Below are 20,465 nucleotides of genomic sequence, written 5' to 3'. Positions count from 1 at the left end.
GCAAGCTCTACCTCCCGAGTTCACGCCATTCTCCTACCTCAGCCTCCCGAGTAGCTGGGACTACAGGCGCCCGCCACCAGACCCGGCTAATTGTTTTTGTATTTTTAGCAGAGACGGAGTGTCACCTTGTTAGCCAGGATGGCTACGATCTTCCAACCCAGTGATCCGCCCACCTCGGCCTCCCAAAGTGCTGGGATTACAGGCGTGAGCCACCTCGCCTGGCCTATATTTTATACTCAACTGTGTAAAGGTTTTCTCAATACTTCCAATATTTGCCATGTACTCTTTCACTCTTGGTTTCTGACACTCCAGTCACAATATTGCATCATTTCAGCATAAGAGTTTTCAGTGCTTAATCCATCCAATGGGGCTACATTTGTACGTTTAATTGTTTGTTTGACTAGTATTTGCAACATTAACCATGTACCAGGTTCTGTTCTAGACGCTTGGAATATGCCAGTTAACAAAGTAGCTAGATTCCTTACACTGAGGAAGTTTATATACTAGTGAAGAGAAACATTCTCTGAATACATAAATAGGTAAATATATCACAAGCTAGATGCAAAAAATAAATAAATAAATAAATAAATAAATAAATAAATAAATAAAATAAGAGGAAAAATAAATGAAGACAAAGAAACATACAAAATGATGGATGCTGTACTCCTATAGATATTGCACTCAGGAAAGCCTTCCTTGAAATAATGAAATGAGAACAAAGAATGGACAGAGTTGGAAAGTGAATCATATGGTTCTTATTCAGGAAAAGCGTCCCAGCACAGAATATAGCCAGTGCAAATGCCCTAGGGTAGCAATGCACTAAACATGTTTAAAGAACTGCAAGGAGACAGTGTGACCAAAAGAGAATGTGAGTGGGGAAAATGGCAGAGACAAATTAGGAGAAGCAGTGAGAAGCCAGATCTCATGGTTCTTGGTTATCACATGGTAAACCTTTAAAAATTACTATCTCAGTGAGACAAGAAGCCTTTCTAGTGCTTTAGAAAAAAGAAGTAACATAATTTTACTTAGATTTTATGAAGATCACATTTTAGTGAAAAGATTAACAGGTTCACAGATGGAAGTCAAGGGAAGTGTCAAGAGCACATGGAAGAGGATGGAAGAAGAATCATGATGAGGAATGGGAAGAAGGAAGCAAGGGGTGACCGTCTTGACCTTCTGTTCTTTCTCTCCCCAGCAGGAAACCACAAGCAGCCAAGCCCTCCTTTATCAACTTCAAGAAACACCTTTACTGGTACAGATTGCATGCTTAACATTTTGTATTTCAATAAAGGTGAAGACAAATGAACTGTGTCTTTTTCTTTTTCTAATAGAGAATATAATTTCACTGAAAATGGTGGGTGAGTCTAAATGAAGTGGAAGAAGCTAACCGGAGTTTTTATCTTTATGGCTCGCATAATATCCAATAAAGAAAACCGACTGCGACTTAGCCCCAACAATAGGATGAAAGCAGATGATGCCGAAAACTATAGTGACATAGCACCTCGTACCCATTAGAATGACTCCCATCAAAACAAACAAACAGAAAATAACAAGTGTTTGTAGGGATGTAGAATAATTAGAACCCTATGATCTGTTGGTGAGAATTTCAATTGATACAGCTCCTGTGGAAAGTTGTATGATGGTTCTGCACAAATCAGAAGTGGAGTTACCCTATGATCCAGAAATTCCATCTATGGGTACGTACCTAAAATAATTGAATGCAGGATCTCAAAGATGTATTTATACACCCACAATCACAGCAGCATTGTTCACAATATCTAAAATGTGGAAGCCACACAACTAACCAATAAATGATAAATGGATAAGTAAAATGTGGTATATACTCATAATGGAATTTTAGCCTTGAAAACGAAGTTCTGACATTTGTTGCAATATGAATGAAACTTGAGAACATTAGGCTATGTGAAATAAGGCAGCAACAGAAAAACAAGCACTGTATGATTTCACTTACATATAAGGTACCTAGGGTATCCTATTCATAAGGAGAGAAAGTAGAATGGTGATAGTCAGGGACAGTGGGGAGGAAGAAATGGGGAGTTATTATTTAATGATATAGAATTTCAGTTTTACAAGATAAAGAGGAATTCTGGAGGTAGATGGGGGTGACTGTTATGATATTACGAATATATTTAGTATCACCAAACACTACATGTAAAAATGTTAAGATGGTCAATTTGGGAGTATGTATTTTTACTACAATAGGAAATTGGGAAAAAATGGTGCAGAGGTCAGAAGAGATGGAGTAAATTGTACCTGGGAAACTCTGATCAACTTACACAGAGGAGAATTAAGCTACTATGCAAAATTGATGAAAGAAGAAGTGTGAGTTAAGTTATTATATTTCAAAATGAATCAAGGAAATAATTGGAAATCACACTATTATCAAATATTAGATAGAATAGGAGAAAGAACTGGCAGTGTGAATGAGCTACATTTCATTTTTCATATGAGACAGATAGCATTGTTTGTAATCTTTATATCATGAAATAGATCAAACAGGCATTATTGGTTGTTTCAAAGATTGCCATTAAAAAGTAAGGCAAATAACTTAGAGAAATTACACCTCGTTTGTGGGACCAAAGATAAAAATCATAAAAATCTGATTTTTATTGCAGTCTTTTCTGTACTACTGACAAAACTTTTTAAAATTATAATCTATCCACATTTTAAACAGTATACAGCCATCAAAAATCAGATAGTGTTTGATGTGTTGCGTTTTTTAAATGTTTGTCACATATTGTGGAAGTTAAATTAAGCAAATTATCAGCAATATAATTTTAAGATACTGCCACTATAGAAAAAAAATCTGTAGGTGATTATGTGTCTGTTAGTTATCTAGTGTTGAGTATCAAAACGCCCTGAAATACAGTGGCTTCACACAAGAAACATTTATTATTGTTACAAGGTGGCTGGTCAGCTGAATATTTCTTTTCATCACTGCTGGGATTGTGTCTGAGACCATCTGTGTGTAGGGTAGGCATCTCTGCTGACAAGGCTGGGATATCTCATAGGTTGGGAAAACACCTGGCTGGAGGCTGGTCTAGGATGGCCTTGGCTGAGATGACTGGGCTCTTCTCCACACGAGGTCTCTATTCAGCTAGCAATCTAGCCCAGGCTTATCCTCATTTAGCTTCAGGTGTTCAAGAGGGAGAAGGGCACAAGGATTTGTAAAACTCAGGCTGGAAACTCCATCAGATCGCTCTGCTGCATCATGTTAGCCAAAACCTAGTCATAAGGTTAGTTCACAATTAAAGTGAAGGCCAAAAAGGCTAGGAGGCCAATGATTAGAGGCATGAATAAAATCAGTGTCATATTAAGTGTTTTATAAAATTATAGAAAAAATTACACACAAAGATGCAAGGTATGCATATAACTGTGGTTACATTGTCAAGTGACATTAAGGAACCTAGATGATCTTTTTCCATTTTATAAACTTTTCTTGTTCGATTTTAATGGCACACATATATCTATTTCAAAAATAAGTGAGTCTCTTGTTCATTTATTGAATGAAAATACATTAATCTCATGAATAAACAACATCCCAATTTAAAAGTGAGTGGATCTGGAAAGAGAAGATAAGAGATAACTTACGTGGGTTTTTCAAACAGTAAAGGGAGTATCACCATTTGCCAGTCCTCAGTCAACCTCTTTCTCTTACCTTCCAAAATCACACTTCCAGGGTTGAGGAAGTATCAGTGAAGTAAAGACTCCTGACCATTTCGAGGCTGATGGCAGCAGAGAGACAAACGGAGGTTTAATTTGATTTATTAACAGGCTAAAAATAGATGAGAAAAAACAGAATGCAGAGACGTGTTCTCGTGCAAGTGTGCATGCTTTCATTCTGATCACTTTGTTATATCAAATACAAAAAACACCTTCTGCTTTCTCTTTTCCAAAAGAAAGCCGTTATACATATATGAGATCAGGAATCTAATTGTATCTTGGCAAAGAGAAAGAGAATTTGAGGACCTGTAGTTTTCCATTTAGGGTGGTATCAACAAGCTGGTCCATTTAGAGGAGAGCAAGCCTGTTGAAATTGCTTTCACTTTCGTAGCTTTTTCATTTCCAGGGAGCAGTAGCAGCCATGGCTGGTGAGTGGCTTCAGTTTTTCTGTTGTTTATGGTTGTACTTTGAGAACACTATAGTTCAAGGGAAAGAAGAAGGCAGACTGGAGAGGGTTCTCCCAAGACCTAATTATTTTACTCTGGGTGTAGCGGGAGATATGTCAGCTTGGTCACAGCACTAAAAATGCAAACCAAGTGTCTTCATGAATATGTTACAACATCTCAAAAAAAAGAGAAATGTAGACACATCTGGATCTCTGTTCTTAAACTTTTCCTTTGATTTTTAGACTCTTCTTTTAACTCATACTGACTTGCAGTTCTCACCCATTTTATAAGTGTTCTGTTACGGTGAGGGTGAGAAGCCAGACGGTTGAACAGGGTAATTTGCATTTCCTCCATATTTCTACTCTCTGTGTGAACTTTCAAATACAGCAGCAAATGGGTCAGCTACAATATGTACTCTCAGTCTCGGCATGCCGAGCTTCCCTGTCAGCCTTGATAAAGGAAACAAAAAAGGTGTTATTTTACAGATGAATGCATTTATGTTTTACTGCTGCACATATTGAATATAATGTCTTTTCAAACTAGTTTTTCTTTTTTTTTTTTTTTTTTTTTTTTTTTTTTTTTTTTTTTTTTTTTTGAGACGGAGTCTTGCACTGTGCCCCAGGCTGGAGTGCAGTGGCGCGATCTCGGCTCACTGCAAGCTCCGCCCCCATGGGTTCACGCCATTCTCCTGCCTCAGCCTCCCGAGTAGCTGGGACTACAGGCGCCCGCCACCTCGCCCGGCTAATTTTCTTGTATTTTTTAGTAGAGATGGGGTTTCACCGTGTTAGCCAGGATGGTCTCGATCTCCTGACCTCGTGATCCGCCCGTCTCGGCCTCCCAAAGTGCTGGGATTACAGGCTTGAGCCACCGCGCCCGGCCCAAACTAGTTTTTCAAACTAGTTATTGATAAAAGTGAAAGAAAATGAAGAGATCGTAGGAGATGCAAAGACTAAACTGAGTCAGCTGTCACTAAGTTCCTTAGCGAATTCACTTTGCTTCTCTGAATCTATTTCACCATCTATGGAAATGGCTAGGTGAACAAGACAGGAGCTTCTCCACGTGTGGTCCTTGCACCAGAGGTTTTGGCATCACCTGAGAAACTGTTAGAAGGGAAAATTCATGGCCCATTCTCACCTATGAAATGAAAATTGTTTGGACTAGGGTGCAGGAAGCGCTGCTTACTAAGCTTTCTAGGTGATTCTTATGCACATTAAAATTTGGGAACCACTACCCTAGAATAGGCTAACTAAAGTTCTGTCTATATCTGAGATTCTATCATTCTCACAGACAAGAAACCATCCAAAGATGATCTGGTCCACATGGTGAAGTTGCTGGCCAGGAACGTTCTATATGGCATTTTTGATGACTTGATGGAGAATGGGCTATCTAAAGTTCTGCCTATATCTAAGATTCTGTCATTCTCACAGATAAGAAACCATCCAAAGAGGATCCAGTCAACATGGTGAAGTTGCTGGCCAGGAATGTTCTAGATGGCATTTTTGATGACTTGATGGAAAATAATGTGTTAAATACGGAAGAGTTACGCAGTCTAGGAAAAGGTTTGAACTTCATGGTGAACAACGCTGGAAACCTAGTTGATACTATCACTGAGAAAGCGCAAATGGCAGGCAAAATACTTAAGGACCGCCTATTGAGTCACCCAAAACAGCTGAGTTTAGGTGAGTATTGTCGTACTAAGAGCTAGTAACTCATTCTTTCTCTACTATTCTTATTCAGTTTTTGTCTTCTTTACTTTTCCCTTCTCCAAGTGGAGAATAAACTATCCCCATTTTAGCACCTTCTTCACCATTTTTTTTTTAATTGAGATGGAGTCTCGCTTTGTTGCCCATGTGGGAGTGCAGTGGTGCAACCTTGACTCACTGCAACCTCCACCTCCCTGGTTAGAGCAGTTCTCCTGCCTCATCCTCCTTAGTAGCTGAATTTACAGGCACCCTACACCATGCCTGGCTAATTGGTTTTGTTTTGTTTTGTGTTTAGTTGAGATGGGGTTTCACCATGTTGTCCAGACTGGTCTAAAACTGTTGATCTCAGGTGATCCTCCTGTCTCAGCCTCCAAAAGTGCTGGGATTACAGGCATGAGGCACCAGGCCCGGCCTCCTGTCTATCATATTTAATGCCACATAATACTCTGATTAACCCCAATTACTTTTACACTGCTGTTTACTTTTTCTTTAACAATCCTCACCCTCATCACTCCCTTCAGTTTACTGATTCATTATAGTATTATGTCTCCCTCTGCTGAAATGTAAGCCCCACCATGTGGGGGATCTTTGTCTGCCCTGTTCATGAACATATCCTAAATACATAGAAATGATACCTGACACATAATAAGTGCTCAGTAAATATTTGTTAAATATGCATATGGTGCTGGAGACATTATTAAAGGCTGATAGCCTTTAGCTATTCTGGGATACTCTGGTTTCACAATGTGGACTTTAGTGTCGTTCCCAGATACAGAATGTACAATAGGGGATATCCATTATCTTTTGCTTAGCTGTGGCTTTGCCCCGGAAAGAAATGTCTGGAAATCTAGATTTCTATTCAAGGAAGTAATAGGGAATTCATGGGTTGGTGGGGTACAGACATTTCTTTCTCTGTGTAGCACGGGTTGTTGCACTTTTGCTTTGAAAGATAATGAATATTTTAATATTTCTGGACCATGTGGCCTCTGTCATGACTCAAATCATCTATTGCAGCTCACAAACAGCGTAGACCATAAGTACATGATGGGTGTGTTGATGTGTGTCCCAATACAATTTTATTTATAAAAATGGGTGTCGGGCTGAATCTGACCCACAGGCTGTGGTTTGCTGATTCCTATTCCAGACTGTAATATATAAATGAGTATATTCCCAATTCTTGGACATGCATCTGGAATTATTTTTGTTGTAGATAATTTTTATACATAGATGTACTTTTCTTTGCTCAGAATGAACAATGCCGTTGTATAAAAACTTTGATTAAAGATTTTGATTATTCATTGAATTCTATAAGCAGACAGATAACAAGCTCCCCTTTGTTTTATAGAAACTCGGCCTCCCTTTACACTTGGCTGAAGGCTACATTCCTCTAGAACAAACTTGTTGCTTAGTGAATGGGCCAAATCTTCATGCTTCATACAGTAGCCCCATGCTAGCATAGTCATCTACTCATTAGTGAAAGGGAAAGAGTGTAAAGTGTGTAGGTTCTTGAAACTTAGTTCTGCAAACAAATCTGTTTTTTTATATTGTTTCAGAATATCAACGTGAGAGTGAGGACCAGGAATCTGAAGAAAGCTCTGCATCATCTTCCTCTTCCACAGGTAACGGCCTCCAAATGCCAGATTCCAAAAGAAAACTCTTGGGCCTCTATTGTGAGAAGGTATCCCAGTAAAGACCTGGGAAACCTGTGTTCTCAGTCAATTTTCATCCTTGGAAATGGCTTTCAGAGTAGAGCACTGATCCTAAACCTTTTCTTCATTCTACTGCAGAATCAGAAGAAGAAAATGAAGAAAGCAAAGATGAAGAAAGAGCTGCATCAGCTCATTCAATGGCTGTTCCTCCAACAGGTAAATTGCTACCAAAGAAGTGGTTCATGGGAACCCTCAGGCATCGTTTGTGGGTAAGATAGCCTTAGAATGAGCCCTATATTACAGAGGAAACACCACTGCATTGAGGTTCAGACAACATAGTTATTTCTCACCTCCTGTTGTAACAAGGTGTCTCAAAAGCAAGATGAGCACCTACATCCCTGCTCTTCAATTCTCCTCAGAACCCAGAAATGAAAGTGAAAGTGAAGAAACTGAGCAGAATGCTGTATTGGTCCAAGCATCAGCTTTAACAATGACAGGTGATATCTATCCATGGACATATAATGACATTATTTGAGATAAAGCAGACCTTTTAAAGGTCTTACGGGGTAGTGTAAAGAGAACTGGAATAAAAGCTAAGAATATTGTATATGGTGAGCCCACCACTACCACTGACTATGTGCTTTGATGTAAATATCCCCACCTTTCTGACACTCACATTTTTAAATGGAATTCATCACATCTTTAAAAAATGTGTAAAACTACAGATATATAAGAAACTATTAACTGCAGAAAACAGAATAAGGAAATGGTTAAGAAAAGCACATAAAAAATAATAAAAACTGCATATGAGTCACACATTCTATGCAGTCACCAAGGAAACTGATCAATTATTGAGCTACATTAAAGAATTGTAGTGTCTAGAATGACAGGATGAGCATAAAAGATAGTATTGTCTTCTGAGTGCCATATTTTCAAAAGTTCTGAACAAACTTAAAAAGGAATAAAAACTTTTCAACCTTTTATCATGGTTTTATCCACTCAGTATATATTAACTGAAAACCTACTGCATGCTGTCTAGTACTGTGTGTATAGCAGTAACCGAGATAGACAAAGCTCCTGCTCTCATGGAGTTTACAATGTAGTGAAGTAGGTATATAAAAGGCATGTAAATAATAAATGGTGTGATTTCAGAGAATGCATAAAATAAAGGAGGATTAGGTCATAGAAAGAGGTGGTTGTGTATGTGTGTGTGTGCACGTCGTGTGTGTGTCAGCCAGGGGTGGTCAAGGGAAGACCAGTGAGCCAGGGTGTTTGTTTAGTCATGACCTCTCCCCAGAGGTGGCATTTCAGTACATACTTGAGCTGTGGGGAAGGAGCTGTGCCAAACTCTGAAACACAAGTGTTCTCTAGAAAGAGGAAACAGGAGCAAGGACCCTGAGACAGTAACGCTCTTGTTGTGTAAGAGGGTCACAGCCAATCTGACTGCAGAGTAGGAAATTAGGGGTAGTGTAAGTGGAGCTATTAAAGATTCATGCCAGGAATTTTATTTGCAACAGAAAACATCGCAGGGTTTTTTTGTTTGTTTGTTGTTTTTTAGGACAACTGTTTATTAGTAGTTGACGATCCTTACAAATTCCAGGAGTGTTGCATAGCCTCTGTTCTTCCTAGCCATCTATTACAGCTAACGTGCATTCCTAAAACAAGTGCTTAAACTTACATAAGTTTACCTTAGTTTACATAAAATAGTTGACATTAAAAAGCAAAAGCAATATAAATATAATAAATTGACCTCTCTGTGTAAGAATTTGGTACTCTCTTTAACCAAAATGTAAATAAGGTGTTTCCAACTGAGGGTTTTTAAATAACAACCCTCAAAGTGAAAGACAGCTGTTAATCTCCCACTTTTCTCTCTCCATTTCTTTCATTTCCCCTTTCTTACCATCTGTTTCATTTTCTTTCCATTGAATTCTTTTTCTTGTTCCTCTGTTTTTCCCTCTTCTCTTTTTTTCCTCTGTTCTTTTTCTCCTTCCTTTCATTTACTTCACTCTGTACTCTCAATTCTCCCTTTAATCTTCCTGCCCATGTTGAAATCATTACATACTAATAATGCCAAGTAAATTGCAACTGCAAGGACATGACCTAATGTCACAGCAGAAAAATGATAAATGATGCATCTTGCCTTCATTTACACTACTTAGAAGTTGTTAAACGAGGAGTGATAGGATAAGCATCCCATCAAAAAGGTCAGTTGAAAGCGGTTTAAATATTTCAGTTAGAAAGACAATAGCTTTTAGACTGACTTTATGGCAATAGAGTTGATGAAAAGTTGTTAAATTTGAGACCTAGTGTTACGGGGGGGTCCTTGTTCCCAGGGCTCCCAAGATGGTGGCACGCCGCTTCCAAAATGGCAGCGGACCACTTCCAAGATGGTGGCGAGCCTCCTGTTCTCTGACCTGGGGTTCCTGGCCTCACAGATTTCAAGGAAAGGAATCTTGGGCCATGTGGTGACTGTTACAGCTCTATTAGAAGCCATGGGTCATGGAACAGAACCGTGGAACCCGGGGACTAGTGCTCAGCTCAATTAGGATGAACCCAGGCACTTAGCTGTGCAGGAACAATGGCAAGCCTTTAGCCCGATTGGGAGTGGCAATGGGTGCCTTGCTGGATCAGGAGCACAGCAGACATCCTGCTGGATCGGGAGGGATGGAAGTCAGTGACGGGTCTGCAACGGGGGCAAACAGCAGTGGCGGAAGGCGAGTGAAGACAGCTCAGCTTGAGCTGTAACAAAACACGGACCAGAAGAGAGTGCAGTTGCAAGATTTAAGAGAGTGAAAACAGAGCTCCCATATAAGGCGAGGGGACCCAAAGTGGGTTGACCTTGCAGGCTCCAATGCCTGAGTTTACATCCTGATCCTTGTCCCTCCTGCTGTGCTCTCAGGCAATAGATGATTGGCTATTTCTTTACCTCCTGTTTTTGCCTAATTAGCATTTTAGTGAGCTCTTTGATTGGTCGGGTGTGGGCTAACTTGCAAGCCCCATGTTTAAAGATGGATGTGGTCACCTTCCCAGCTAGGCTTGGGGATTCTTAGTCAGCCCAAGAAATCCAGCTAGTCCTGTCTCTCACTAGTTTTGGCAGCAGAATCAATGGAAACTGACTAATGAATTGGATATGGGATGTGAAAGAAAAGAAATAATTAATAATGACTAGGTTTTTGGCTTGGCAACTGGGGTGAATGGTGCCATTTACTGAGTCAGAGAAAACAGGTGTGCAGGAGATACAGATTTGAAGGAGTGCACAATATCAGGAGTCCTGTTTTGAATGTTTGGTTTGGAACACGTGTTACCTCCAGTGGCAGACGTTGAATAGGCAAATGGATGGGCTCACAGAGAAATCTGGACTGGGAAAAATCTGGAGATTCATCAGCATGTAGATAGTATTTAAGAGATTGAGACTGGAAGATGCCACCTGAGAAAGAGCATTGACAGAGAATAACAGAGTGTCTGGCATAGAAAAACACAACTTTTGGAGACACTGTGGGAGAGGAAGAACGAACGACTAAGACAGACAGATTTAGGAAGAATGGCTGGAAAATGCAGCATTACAGAAGCCTAGAGAATGTTTTCTAAGAAAGAGTATATTTTCAACCATGCCATGCTAAGAAATCAACAAATGATCAGTGGTAGTTTTGATAATAAGTATTTTATTTAAGGATTGAGGATAACAGCCAGATTGGATTGCATACAAAAAAAAAAAATAAATAAGACATGAAAATTTGAAATAGCAAAAAAAAAAAAAAAAAAAAAAAAAAAGATTGCTTTTAAGGCATTATGTAGAGAAGTAGAGAAATGGGACAATACCTGGCAAGGAAACAGGAAGGCTTTTTTCAAAAAGAAAAAAATAAACCTTTATAGATATTAAGGCATGCTGATGCCAATGGGCATAAGTCTGTAGGAAAAGAGGAAGAGATTGATGACATAGAACCTGAGGCAGAATAAATACCTGATAAAAACCCTTGTGGGTAGGAGGCGATGGAATTCAGAACTCAGGTAGGGGCAGTGACCTTTGATAGGAGGAAGGACACATGTTTTATGCAGTAAAAGAGAAAGTAGAACAGGTGAGCAGAGATGTAGGTAAACTGATGGATTTGATGGTTAAAAGGGGAAATATTTCTTATGCAAAACTATGATAAGATATAGGTTTGTTGCCCTAAGGGAACAAAGAACCAGGGGAGACCTTGTAGCTATTTTCAAGTATTTGAGGACAACTATTCACTAACAAAATTTATAAACTAGCAATCTTTCCAGATACAATTCTATATACTGGAAATACAAATATAAAAGTCGACTTCTCTATCCTATTTAAGGTTATAGTAAGTAAACACAATTAAAGTACAATGCAATAGTTGTTTATGTAGAGGGTATTTTCATGTAAGAATGAAAAATAGGGAAAGACATATTGGTCATGGAAGAATTCATGGGCTTTTACAGGGAAATGAATTAAATGTTTTCTGTATGATTCTGAGGTGGGAAATACATATCAATACCTAGAAGGTACACATTTTATTACATACATAAGAGTTTAAGAATGCCTTGGAATGTTTTGCGTTCCATGAAAGGGGAGATGTCTCAGAGAATGGTAATAATAAAGAAAGGATATTTCAAGTGACATTCAAATATCTGAGTAGTGATTCCACTAGGCTAAATAAACATTAAACTTCCTTCCAAATCTTAGTTGCTGTATTTATATAATGCTAATGTGTTGGGTCTGAAAGATTAGTCCATGCCATGAGCACTAACAAAAACACGGAAATTTATAACGAGGCAGTAAGAAGCAGAAAGAAAATAGGGATGTACTCAATATTTTTGTTATAGGCATTTTAAATATGAAGCAATTTTCTCATTTTGTAAAACTTTTTCATGGACTGGCAGCAAGCAGCTTTGAGGAATGAGAGCCTAGCAAAAGGGTCTGCAGGGTTGCAAGGCAGCAGACATTACTGCTTAATGAGCTACACAATTTTTTTCTCTTTCAGCTCCTCTGGAAATCCAGGGTGCCCAACCCAGTGGCAGGTTAAAGCTTTGCCCTCATGCTCATTTCCATGAACTGAAGACGAAAAGGGCGGATGAGGTGATATGCTTTGAAATAGGGAGACACAAGATTACTCATTCAGACAAGACACTGGGGACTTACTGGGATGCTTTAACTCTCGTCACAAAGGTCTTAAGATCAGGAAATGATCTAACTGATTGGTCTTCACATTACATTTTCTGTTTCTTCAATCTCACTTTGGGACACAGTCTAAACTCCTCTCCACCACCTAACTGAAGCCAACTTCGTACAGTGAACACTTGCACCTCGTACATGCTTTCAGTCTGCTTTTCTGCCTCTTTCCTCACGAGGGTGTATTTTCATGCAGAAACTTTGTGTCACTTACTATATATTTATACTGGCCTGTTGTGTATGAACTTTGGAGGCAAAAAGGAAAAGGCCTGGGGAAAGTCATTCTGTGTGTATTAATTGCAGATATATTCAGTGATGGAGAAAGAGGGCCGAACACGCCTGGCCCTCATCATCTGCAACAAAGAATTCCACTATCTTCTTAATCGAAATGGTTCTGAACTTGACCTTTTGGGGATGCAAGATCTACTTGAAAACCTTGGATACTCAGTGGTTATAGAAGAGAATCTCACAGCTCAGGTAATGGCTCCAGAGAGCAGAACAAGCTTTCCATTTTTTTTTCTTTTTTTTTCCTTTAGATAATTTTCAACCTCTTAGTTGGTAGCTACAAGAGCAAGATGTATGATATTATAGGAATTATATTTTCTCCAGAATAGGATCCCGTGGATTTCAGCCTTCTCTAATGCACCATCTTGTAACATGTACGTGTGTGTGTGTGTGTGTGTGTGTGTGTGATTAGATAAATTCTATGTAGCAGAGTTTTAGTGAAAATATTAGGTCTTTCTGATGTTCACAATCTGGGAGACTACTAGATGGTCTGGTTAAGACAAAAGCCCCACACCCTGCCATGCTGCCATGTCTGATTCCTACAGAATTAGCTTGTGAGATTTTTAAAATGTCCATAGCAAGGGTCTAAATGTAAAGGCAGGTATAGGTGAAAAAATCACACACACACAAATATATAATGAAAAAGTTGTGATTCTAGCTCTGTTTTGCATGACCTTAGACCATTTTAAACTAACTTTCTGCAGCTCCATAGTGAGGGAATTTCATATTTTTAATACTTGTCAATTTTATCTTTTAAAATAAAAACTTACAAGAACACCATTGTTAAACAGATTATAGCAAAGTGGCCCTGTGGGTGTCCTGTCATCTCACTTGGCCTTCATTTTATTCCATCTCCCAGCATCTTCAGAAACCTAAGGTTTTACTGAAAACCACTGGGCAAGATACTACATAAAAACCCTACTAGCTTTAATATTCTATACAGTTAAATTTTCTAGTTTTATGTCAGAACACTATTTATCTTACACTCCCATTCAGTCTAAACCATCTGATTCCTTAGTACTGGCTCATTTTTGTGAACCCCACCTACTATTTAAGTACAAACTGTACACATGTGGAGACTTCCTCGATAGTGACTCAAGGGTCTCTTTCAGGAAATGGAAACAGCCCTAAGGCAGTTTGCTGCTCGCCCAGAGCACCAGTCCTCAGACAGCACATTCCTGGTGTTCATGTCACATGGCGTCCTGAATGGAATCTGTGGAACTAAGCACTGGGATCAAGAGCCAGATGTTCTTCACGATGACACCATCTTCGAAATTTTCAACAACCGTAACTGCCGGAGTCTGAGAGACAAACCCAAGGTCATCATCATGCAAGCCTGCCGAGGCAGTGAGTCTCCAATTAGAAAGCTATAAATCTTGATTTTGAGACCCCCGGGAGTGGCTGTGCACTTTTAAAATTAGCCTGGTGTTTATACTTCATTTTCCTAGGGATAAGCAAGATAAACAACATTTCAGTACTATTCCTAGGTCCAGTGCACTTCGAAATTGTATTAAGTCCATACCGTTTTTTAAAGAAACTATAAGTAGAATAATTAGAAACATCCCGATCATCTGGGATGATGTTGTCAACATGGTTGTTCTAAACTCAAGTGGGCTCTGTTTTGTTCCCGGTAAGTGAGGCAGTATTTCTAGTAGTAAGGTACTTGCATTTTTAAGTAATGCCATGAGAAAATGTACTAAAGTAAAGGTATTATGGTAAAAGAGACAGTATTGTGTATGTGTATGTGTATGCGTATGCATATGTGTATATGTGTGTATGTATATGCATATGTGTATGTGTATGTGTGTGTATGTGCATGGGCATGTGTGTGCATATGTGTATGTGTATGCATGTGTGTTTGTGTTTGCATATGTATATGTGTATTTATAAATATCTCATGTTTCATAAGACATAATGTCTCTCGCAGGTGGTGCTGGGATTGTTTGGTTCACCACTGACAGCGGAAAAGCCAGTGCAGATACACATGGTCAGCTCTTGCAAAGTAGCATCTGTAATGATGCTGTCACAAAGGCTCATGTGGAAAAGGACTTCATTGCTTTCAAATCTTCCACACCACGTAAGTGATTTCAGAGAGAATAGTTTCTAGATTTCTTTGTAGGCTGCTAGATAGTCGACTTGGCTATGATTATATCTTATCACTGATAAGAGCATTTCTTCTCTAATTACTAGGATATTTTAGGTGGAGAAAAGATTTAAAATGCTGAGACTTTCATAATTAGAAAGCTATAAATCTTGATTTGGGAAGAAACGTTCAAAGTTAACAGGACTTTGGAAGGACTTTGGTGAGCATCCAGACCTGGAATAATCTAACTACAAAAAGTGAGGTGTTATCTGATTTTGTTTTTTGAATGTAGCAATGGCAGAGAAAGGTATCATTTTCTCAGAGTGTAGCTCCACAGTCACTTACCAGCAATTAAAGAAGCCAACCACTGAAACCATTATGCTTGCTTCACACATCCCAGTAACTCTTGGCCTATTATTATTAATCTAGTTTCAGGAAACTAGTTAACATTTAAATGCCTAAATGTTAACTAATTTTGGATAATGAAGTCAATGAATAAAAAATCAGTCCTTTGGCTGGAAAGTCACAATGCAATGTAAAAATAGAGAATATTCTTTATCACTCATGGTCAAAATTGCAGATTTCTTTAACAATCACCCACAATATTATTCTATCAATGATTTGGATAACAGGAGCAATTTTTAAATACTCCTTTGCACAGTTCACAGTTCTAAATGCTCTAATTTATGGATTTCAAATTTTAATGAACATTGAAATCATTCGATTTCTTGTTCAGTAGTTTGCTTATGCAGTAGATTTCTTATTCAGTAAATCTGGGGTGGGGCCTGACTTTCTGCCTTTCTTAAAAGCTTTGTTGTGATTAGGGCTGTTGTTTGTGGCTGCATGTGAGCACTGAGGGGCTAGAGGACACTCTGAGTCCATCCTGGGGAATAAACAACTCAAGTGGCTTCCCTTTGTCATGTATTCGAGTTTTAATAAGATTTTATTTGAAAAATAAGTTCTACACTTACAGCTGTTAAAGGAAGTTGAAGAGGTATATAAGGCCTGGTACAAATTCTGAAAGTATACTTAATTTATTTGGGGAAATACAATACAATATGCAAAATCCTTCCTTCCTTCCTTCCTTCCTTCCTTCCTTCCTTCCTTCCTTCCTTCCTTCCTTTCCTTCCTTCCTTTCTCTCTCTCTCTTTCTTTCTCTTTCCTGCTTTCTTCCTTTCTTCTTTTCTTTTTCTTTCTCGCTTTCCCTTCTTCCCTTCCTCCTTTCCTCCCTCCCGCCTGCCCGCCCTTCCTTCCTTCCTTCCTTCCTTCCTTCCTTCCTTCCTTCCTTCCTTTCTTTCCCTCCCTCCTCCTTCTCTTTCTTTCTTTCTTTCTTTCTTTCTTTCTTTCTTTCTTTCTTTCTTTCTTTCTTTCTTTCTTTCTTTCTTTCTTTCTTTCTTCTTTCTTTCCTTTCTCTCTCTCTCTCTCTCTCTTTCTCTTTCTTTCTTTTTTCTTTCTTCTGCACGTAATTTTGTGCTAGGCCTGGGCTCAGTGCAAGACATACGATGCACAATTAAAGCAGGTATGGTTACTGAACTTCATGGAGCTTATACCCAGAAAGGCAGGCACTTAACAAGAATAAATAATAATTGTTAACTCTGGTAAAAGCCTTAAAAAATATGTGTTCACATTTGAGAAATGAAGGAGTTAACAAATCAAGGGTAAGAGAGGAACTTTTTAGACAGGAAAGGCAGTGCGTATGGAGAACTTACAGACAAAAAAGAAGCTTAGGAGAGAGGGCTGGGCGGCTGGAACACAGCATCAGGAGAGATGCTAATATAGAGTCTAGAGAGTGAGGCAGGCACTGAAACACCTGAGGCCTTATATGGTCCTCCATACTAATAGTAATAGGAAACTCAACTAGGCTGTAAGCAATTAAATGATAAGATCTTTGTTTCTGAAGATCATTCTGGAGGTTCAGTGTGGAATACATTATAGTACAGCAAGAGTCGATATATGAGGACAGGTTAAATGCTAGCACAATATATTAAGCCATAGATGATACTAATAGTCTTGGGATGCAATAAGTTCTTGTATCTAAGAAGCAATTAGTATACAAAAATAATATGACTGACCATCCAGTGGTTTGGTGAATATATGGTAGGTGAATAATAAGGTGTGATAGAAGTGACTCCAACATGCAAGTAAACGGTGGGGCATTAGTTAAAATGGGAGTTTTGCAGGAAGTTTTGAGGTGCTTTGGCATATTTTGAGATGAAATGAAGAGTAGGGAGCTGCACAGTTGTATATTTCAGAGGAGAGATTTGCATGTGGGATAAAATTTTGAGAGATGCTGGTCTAAGGATAATATTTAATATCCTAAAAATGGATGAAATCATCTAAGAATTGAGAATCGCATAAGAGGGGACCTTGAAATGGAGGTTAAAATTACCCTAGAGTTCAATACTAGAGAAATAGGAACCAGTAAATTTGACTCGCAAAGTAGAATCAGAGAATAAGAAAGAACATAAGGAGTATGCGTTGCTAGATTTACCAACAAAGAATCTGTTGGAGTTCCAACAGTTTCTGATGTGAATGAAAGATCAGATCTAGGTAAGGGTTGATGAATGACTATTAGATTTAGTAACTTGGAGGTCATGGTGACCTTGGGGAAAGCCATTTGGCAAAGTTGATGTTAGGTATAGGAAGGAGAAGCCTAATAGGAGTGAGCAGGATAAGGGAAATGGAATGATGAATATAGACAGAATTGGAATTTTGACTTTAAAAAGTAAGGAGAAATCAGCAGCTGGCTGCAACTAAAGCAGTAGTTAGAGAAGTATTGCCTTTTTTCCCTAAATTATAGAAGCAACTTGGTCATATTGAAATGGTAAACAGAAGCAGTCATTGAAAATATTTTTATATAACATAACAAAAAGTACACAAAAATATATAGTATGAAACAAGTCAGGATGAAGAAAGGGCCCAGAATCAAGGAATGTCAAGGCTGTATTATTTTTCTCTTATGTAGTTAGTGCTGAAAGGACTTACACTCTTTTCCACCACTTGCAAACCCAGAGGATATCACTTCAGTCTAGCCTACTAGAAAAGTCAAGGGGATTTATGAGTGAGGGTCCATGATGGTTTTTTCCGGGTCTGCCATGGAAGCTGGAGATACCATCTTTATTAGCATTGGTTTTCCTCTCTTCTCCGAAGAAACAAAATCAGATTTTGTCCCAAAGGTATTGCTCCAGGAATCTTCCACATGTATAAAAGATCACATCCTCCAATATTTTGATGCCTTTTATTTGCAGATAATGTTTCTTGGAGGCATGAAATAAGTGGCTCTGTCTTCATTTCCCAAATTATCTACTACTTCAAAGAGTATTCTTGGAGTCATCATCTAGAAGAAATTTTTCGAAAGGTAGGGGTCTTCCTTTATTTTCAGTGTTATGCCCCAGAAAATTTTGGAGAACCATTTGTGAATTTTTATAGGAAATCCCAAAGCTCTTAATTCATCTTGACAATCCTTCCTGTATTCCAAGTTTATTCAAAGATGGGGTCTTCCAAAATGCTACATAGAACCAGTGTGGGTTTTCCCAATAACCTGACTTTGATAGATTTGCTCACCCAGGGAATTCTTTTTAGAGTAAGAATTCATTTGTGTATGTGCTATATCTAAGGAAAAGCTAAAAATACCTTCTGTTTACATTACCTAGCTACAGCCTTAATACACACCATGACTTTTCTCACTCCTGAAAGAGTCAGGTTTTCCTTTTAGAACATCTCTAAAGGCTTTCTTTACTACTTTAGGTTCAACGTTCATTTGAGACACCAAATGTAGTGACCCAGTTGCCCACCATTGAAAGACTATCTATGACACGATATTTCTATCTCTTTCCTGGGAATTAAAACTCATAAAAAGCAACTCAGGTAAATATATTCTAGAAGTGGATTTGGGTGCTCCCTGTTCATCTATTCAGAAAGTCTGGATAGAATGGAGAATAATGATGGCATGTCAGCTGCCCGCTAGTTACAGAGAAGGCTTGTGTTATTTTCCTTTTCTTAGTGAACCCCAGTGAAACCCTGGTTTTATATTACATCAGTCATAGCATAATGGTTGTGTAAGTAATGGTAGCCCAATAGCGGTCAGCTAGAAAATCCTTTATGTCTAATTTCTCTCAAGGAACTACTCAGCGAGTGGGGAATATTGGATAATGATGTACGCGGAAAGAAAAGTCATTGGAAATGTGATGTATATCCAGTGTTTGTCTCTCTTCACCCAAAAGTCGCTTTTACTGAGCCATGTTCTCCTCTGTTTGTGATGAGGTTTTCCTGTACCATATGTTAGACTAGCTGCTAAATCTATGCTGAGGCAATGAGGCCCTAGTACAGATCTTCCCATTTGGGGATGACAGGTTCATAGCCCTTTTGTGAAGGTATTTCTCACAGTAGAGATTAGTTATATTTACATCTTACCTCTAATAGCCAAATTACTCATGTTCTTTTCTTCTACTTTCTCTAGGAAAATGAAGGCATTATGGTATCTATGAATCTGCTGTATGAAAAGGTCAATTTTTGATTAAGAATATTTTTGTATCAAACTGCTCGCTCTCCACCTTTTGCAAATGCCAGGCTAAAATCAATCTCATATTTTTGCTAAATTAATGCTTAATAAATTTTTATTATAAACTTGTGCTTGTTTTCTCATTTTGTCATAAATAAGTCATGCTTATAGGAGAAAAAATTAAGTATTAAAAATCACAAGAAAAAATTAATGAAAAAATAATCATTGTCAACCTTGTTAAAACTATTCACAAAACTCAAGTTATTTTATATAGCCTGCTTATTTTGAATATGCAATTTTGTATTCTTTCATTATATTGTTATAACATTACTACTAGTAATAAAACTGTCCTAAACATAACTTTTAAGTTTATAATATTCATCAGGCATATATAGTACATACTATTTAACTTTCACCTGACTTTTAGATGTTGATTTCAATATTCATTTATTTTATTTTATTTTTTGTTTATTTCAATAATTTTGGGGAACAGGTGGTGTTTGGTTGCATGAGTAAGTTCTTTTGTGGTGATTTATGGTGCACCCATCACCCAAGCAGTGTACACTGTACCTAATGTGTAGTATTTTATCCCTCAACCCACTCCCACCGTTTCCCCTAAGTCCCCAAGAGACCATTGTATCATTCTTATGGCTTTGTGTCCTTACAGCTTAGCTCCCACTTATGATTGCGAACATATGATGTTTAGTTTTCCATTCCTGAGTTACTTCACGAAGAATAATGGTGTCCAATTCCGTCCAAGTTGCTGTAAATGTCATTATTTAATTCCTTTTTATGGCTAAGGAGTATTCCATGATGTGTATATATATCACATATTCTTTATTCATTCGTTGATTAATATGCATTTGGGCTGGTACCATATTTTACAATTGCAAATTGTGCTGCTATAAGCATGCATGTGCAAATACCTTTTTTGT

At 38.2% G+C, this 20,465-nt stretch overlaps 1 protein-coding gene across 1 annotated transcript; it reads left to right on the top strand.

The window, feature by feature from the left end:
• Positions 1-1,368: 1,368 nt before the first annotated feature.
• Positions 1,369-19,877, top strand: LOC112605952 (caspase-12). The gene is made up of 11 exons (XM_025355826.1): positions 1,369-1,504; positions 5,540-5,809; positions 7,387-7,452; positions 7,621-7,698; positions 12,474-12,568; positions 12,965-13,138; positions 14,059-14,293; positions 14,874-15,023; positions 18,278-18,387; positions 18,777-18,896; positions 19,489-19,877. Exons 1-10 carry the CDS (start codon positions 1,369-1,371, stop codon positions 18,873-18,875), a joined length of 1,413 nt encoding a protein of 470 aa, XP_025211611.1. The 3' UTR covers positions 18,876-18,896; positions 19,489-19,877.
• Positions 19,878-20,465: the final 588 nt, after the last annotated feature.

The sequence above is a fragment of the Theropithecus gelada genome, chromosome 14 (assembly GCF_003255815.1).
Source record: "Theropithecus gelada isolate Dixy chromosome 14, Tgel_1.0, whole genome shotgun sequence".
Classification (NCBI taxonomy): Eukaryota; Metazoa; Chordata; class Mammalia; order Primates; family Cercopithecidae; genus Theropithecus; species Theropithecus gelada.
This window is presented reverse-complemented; position numbering and strand designations above follow the sequence as displayed.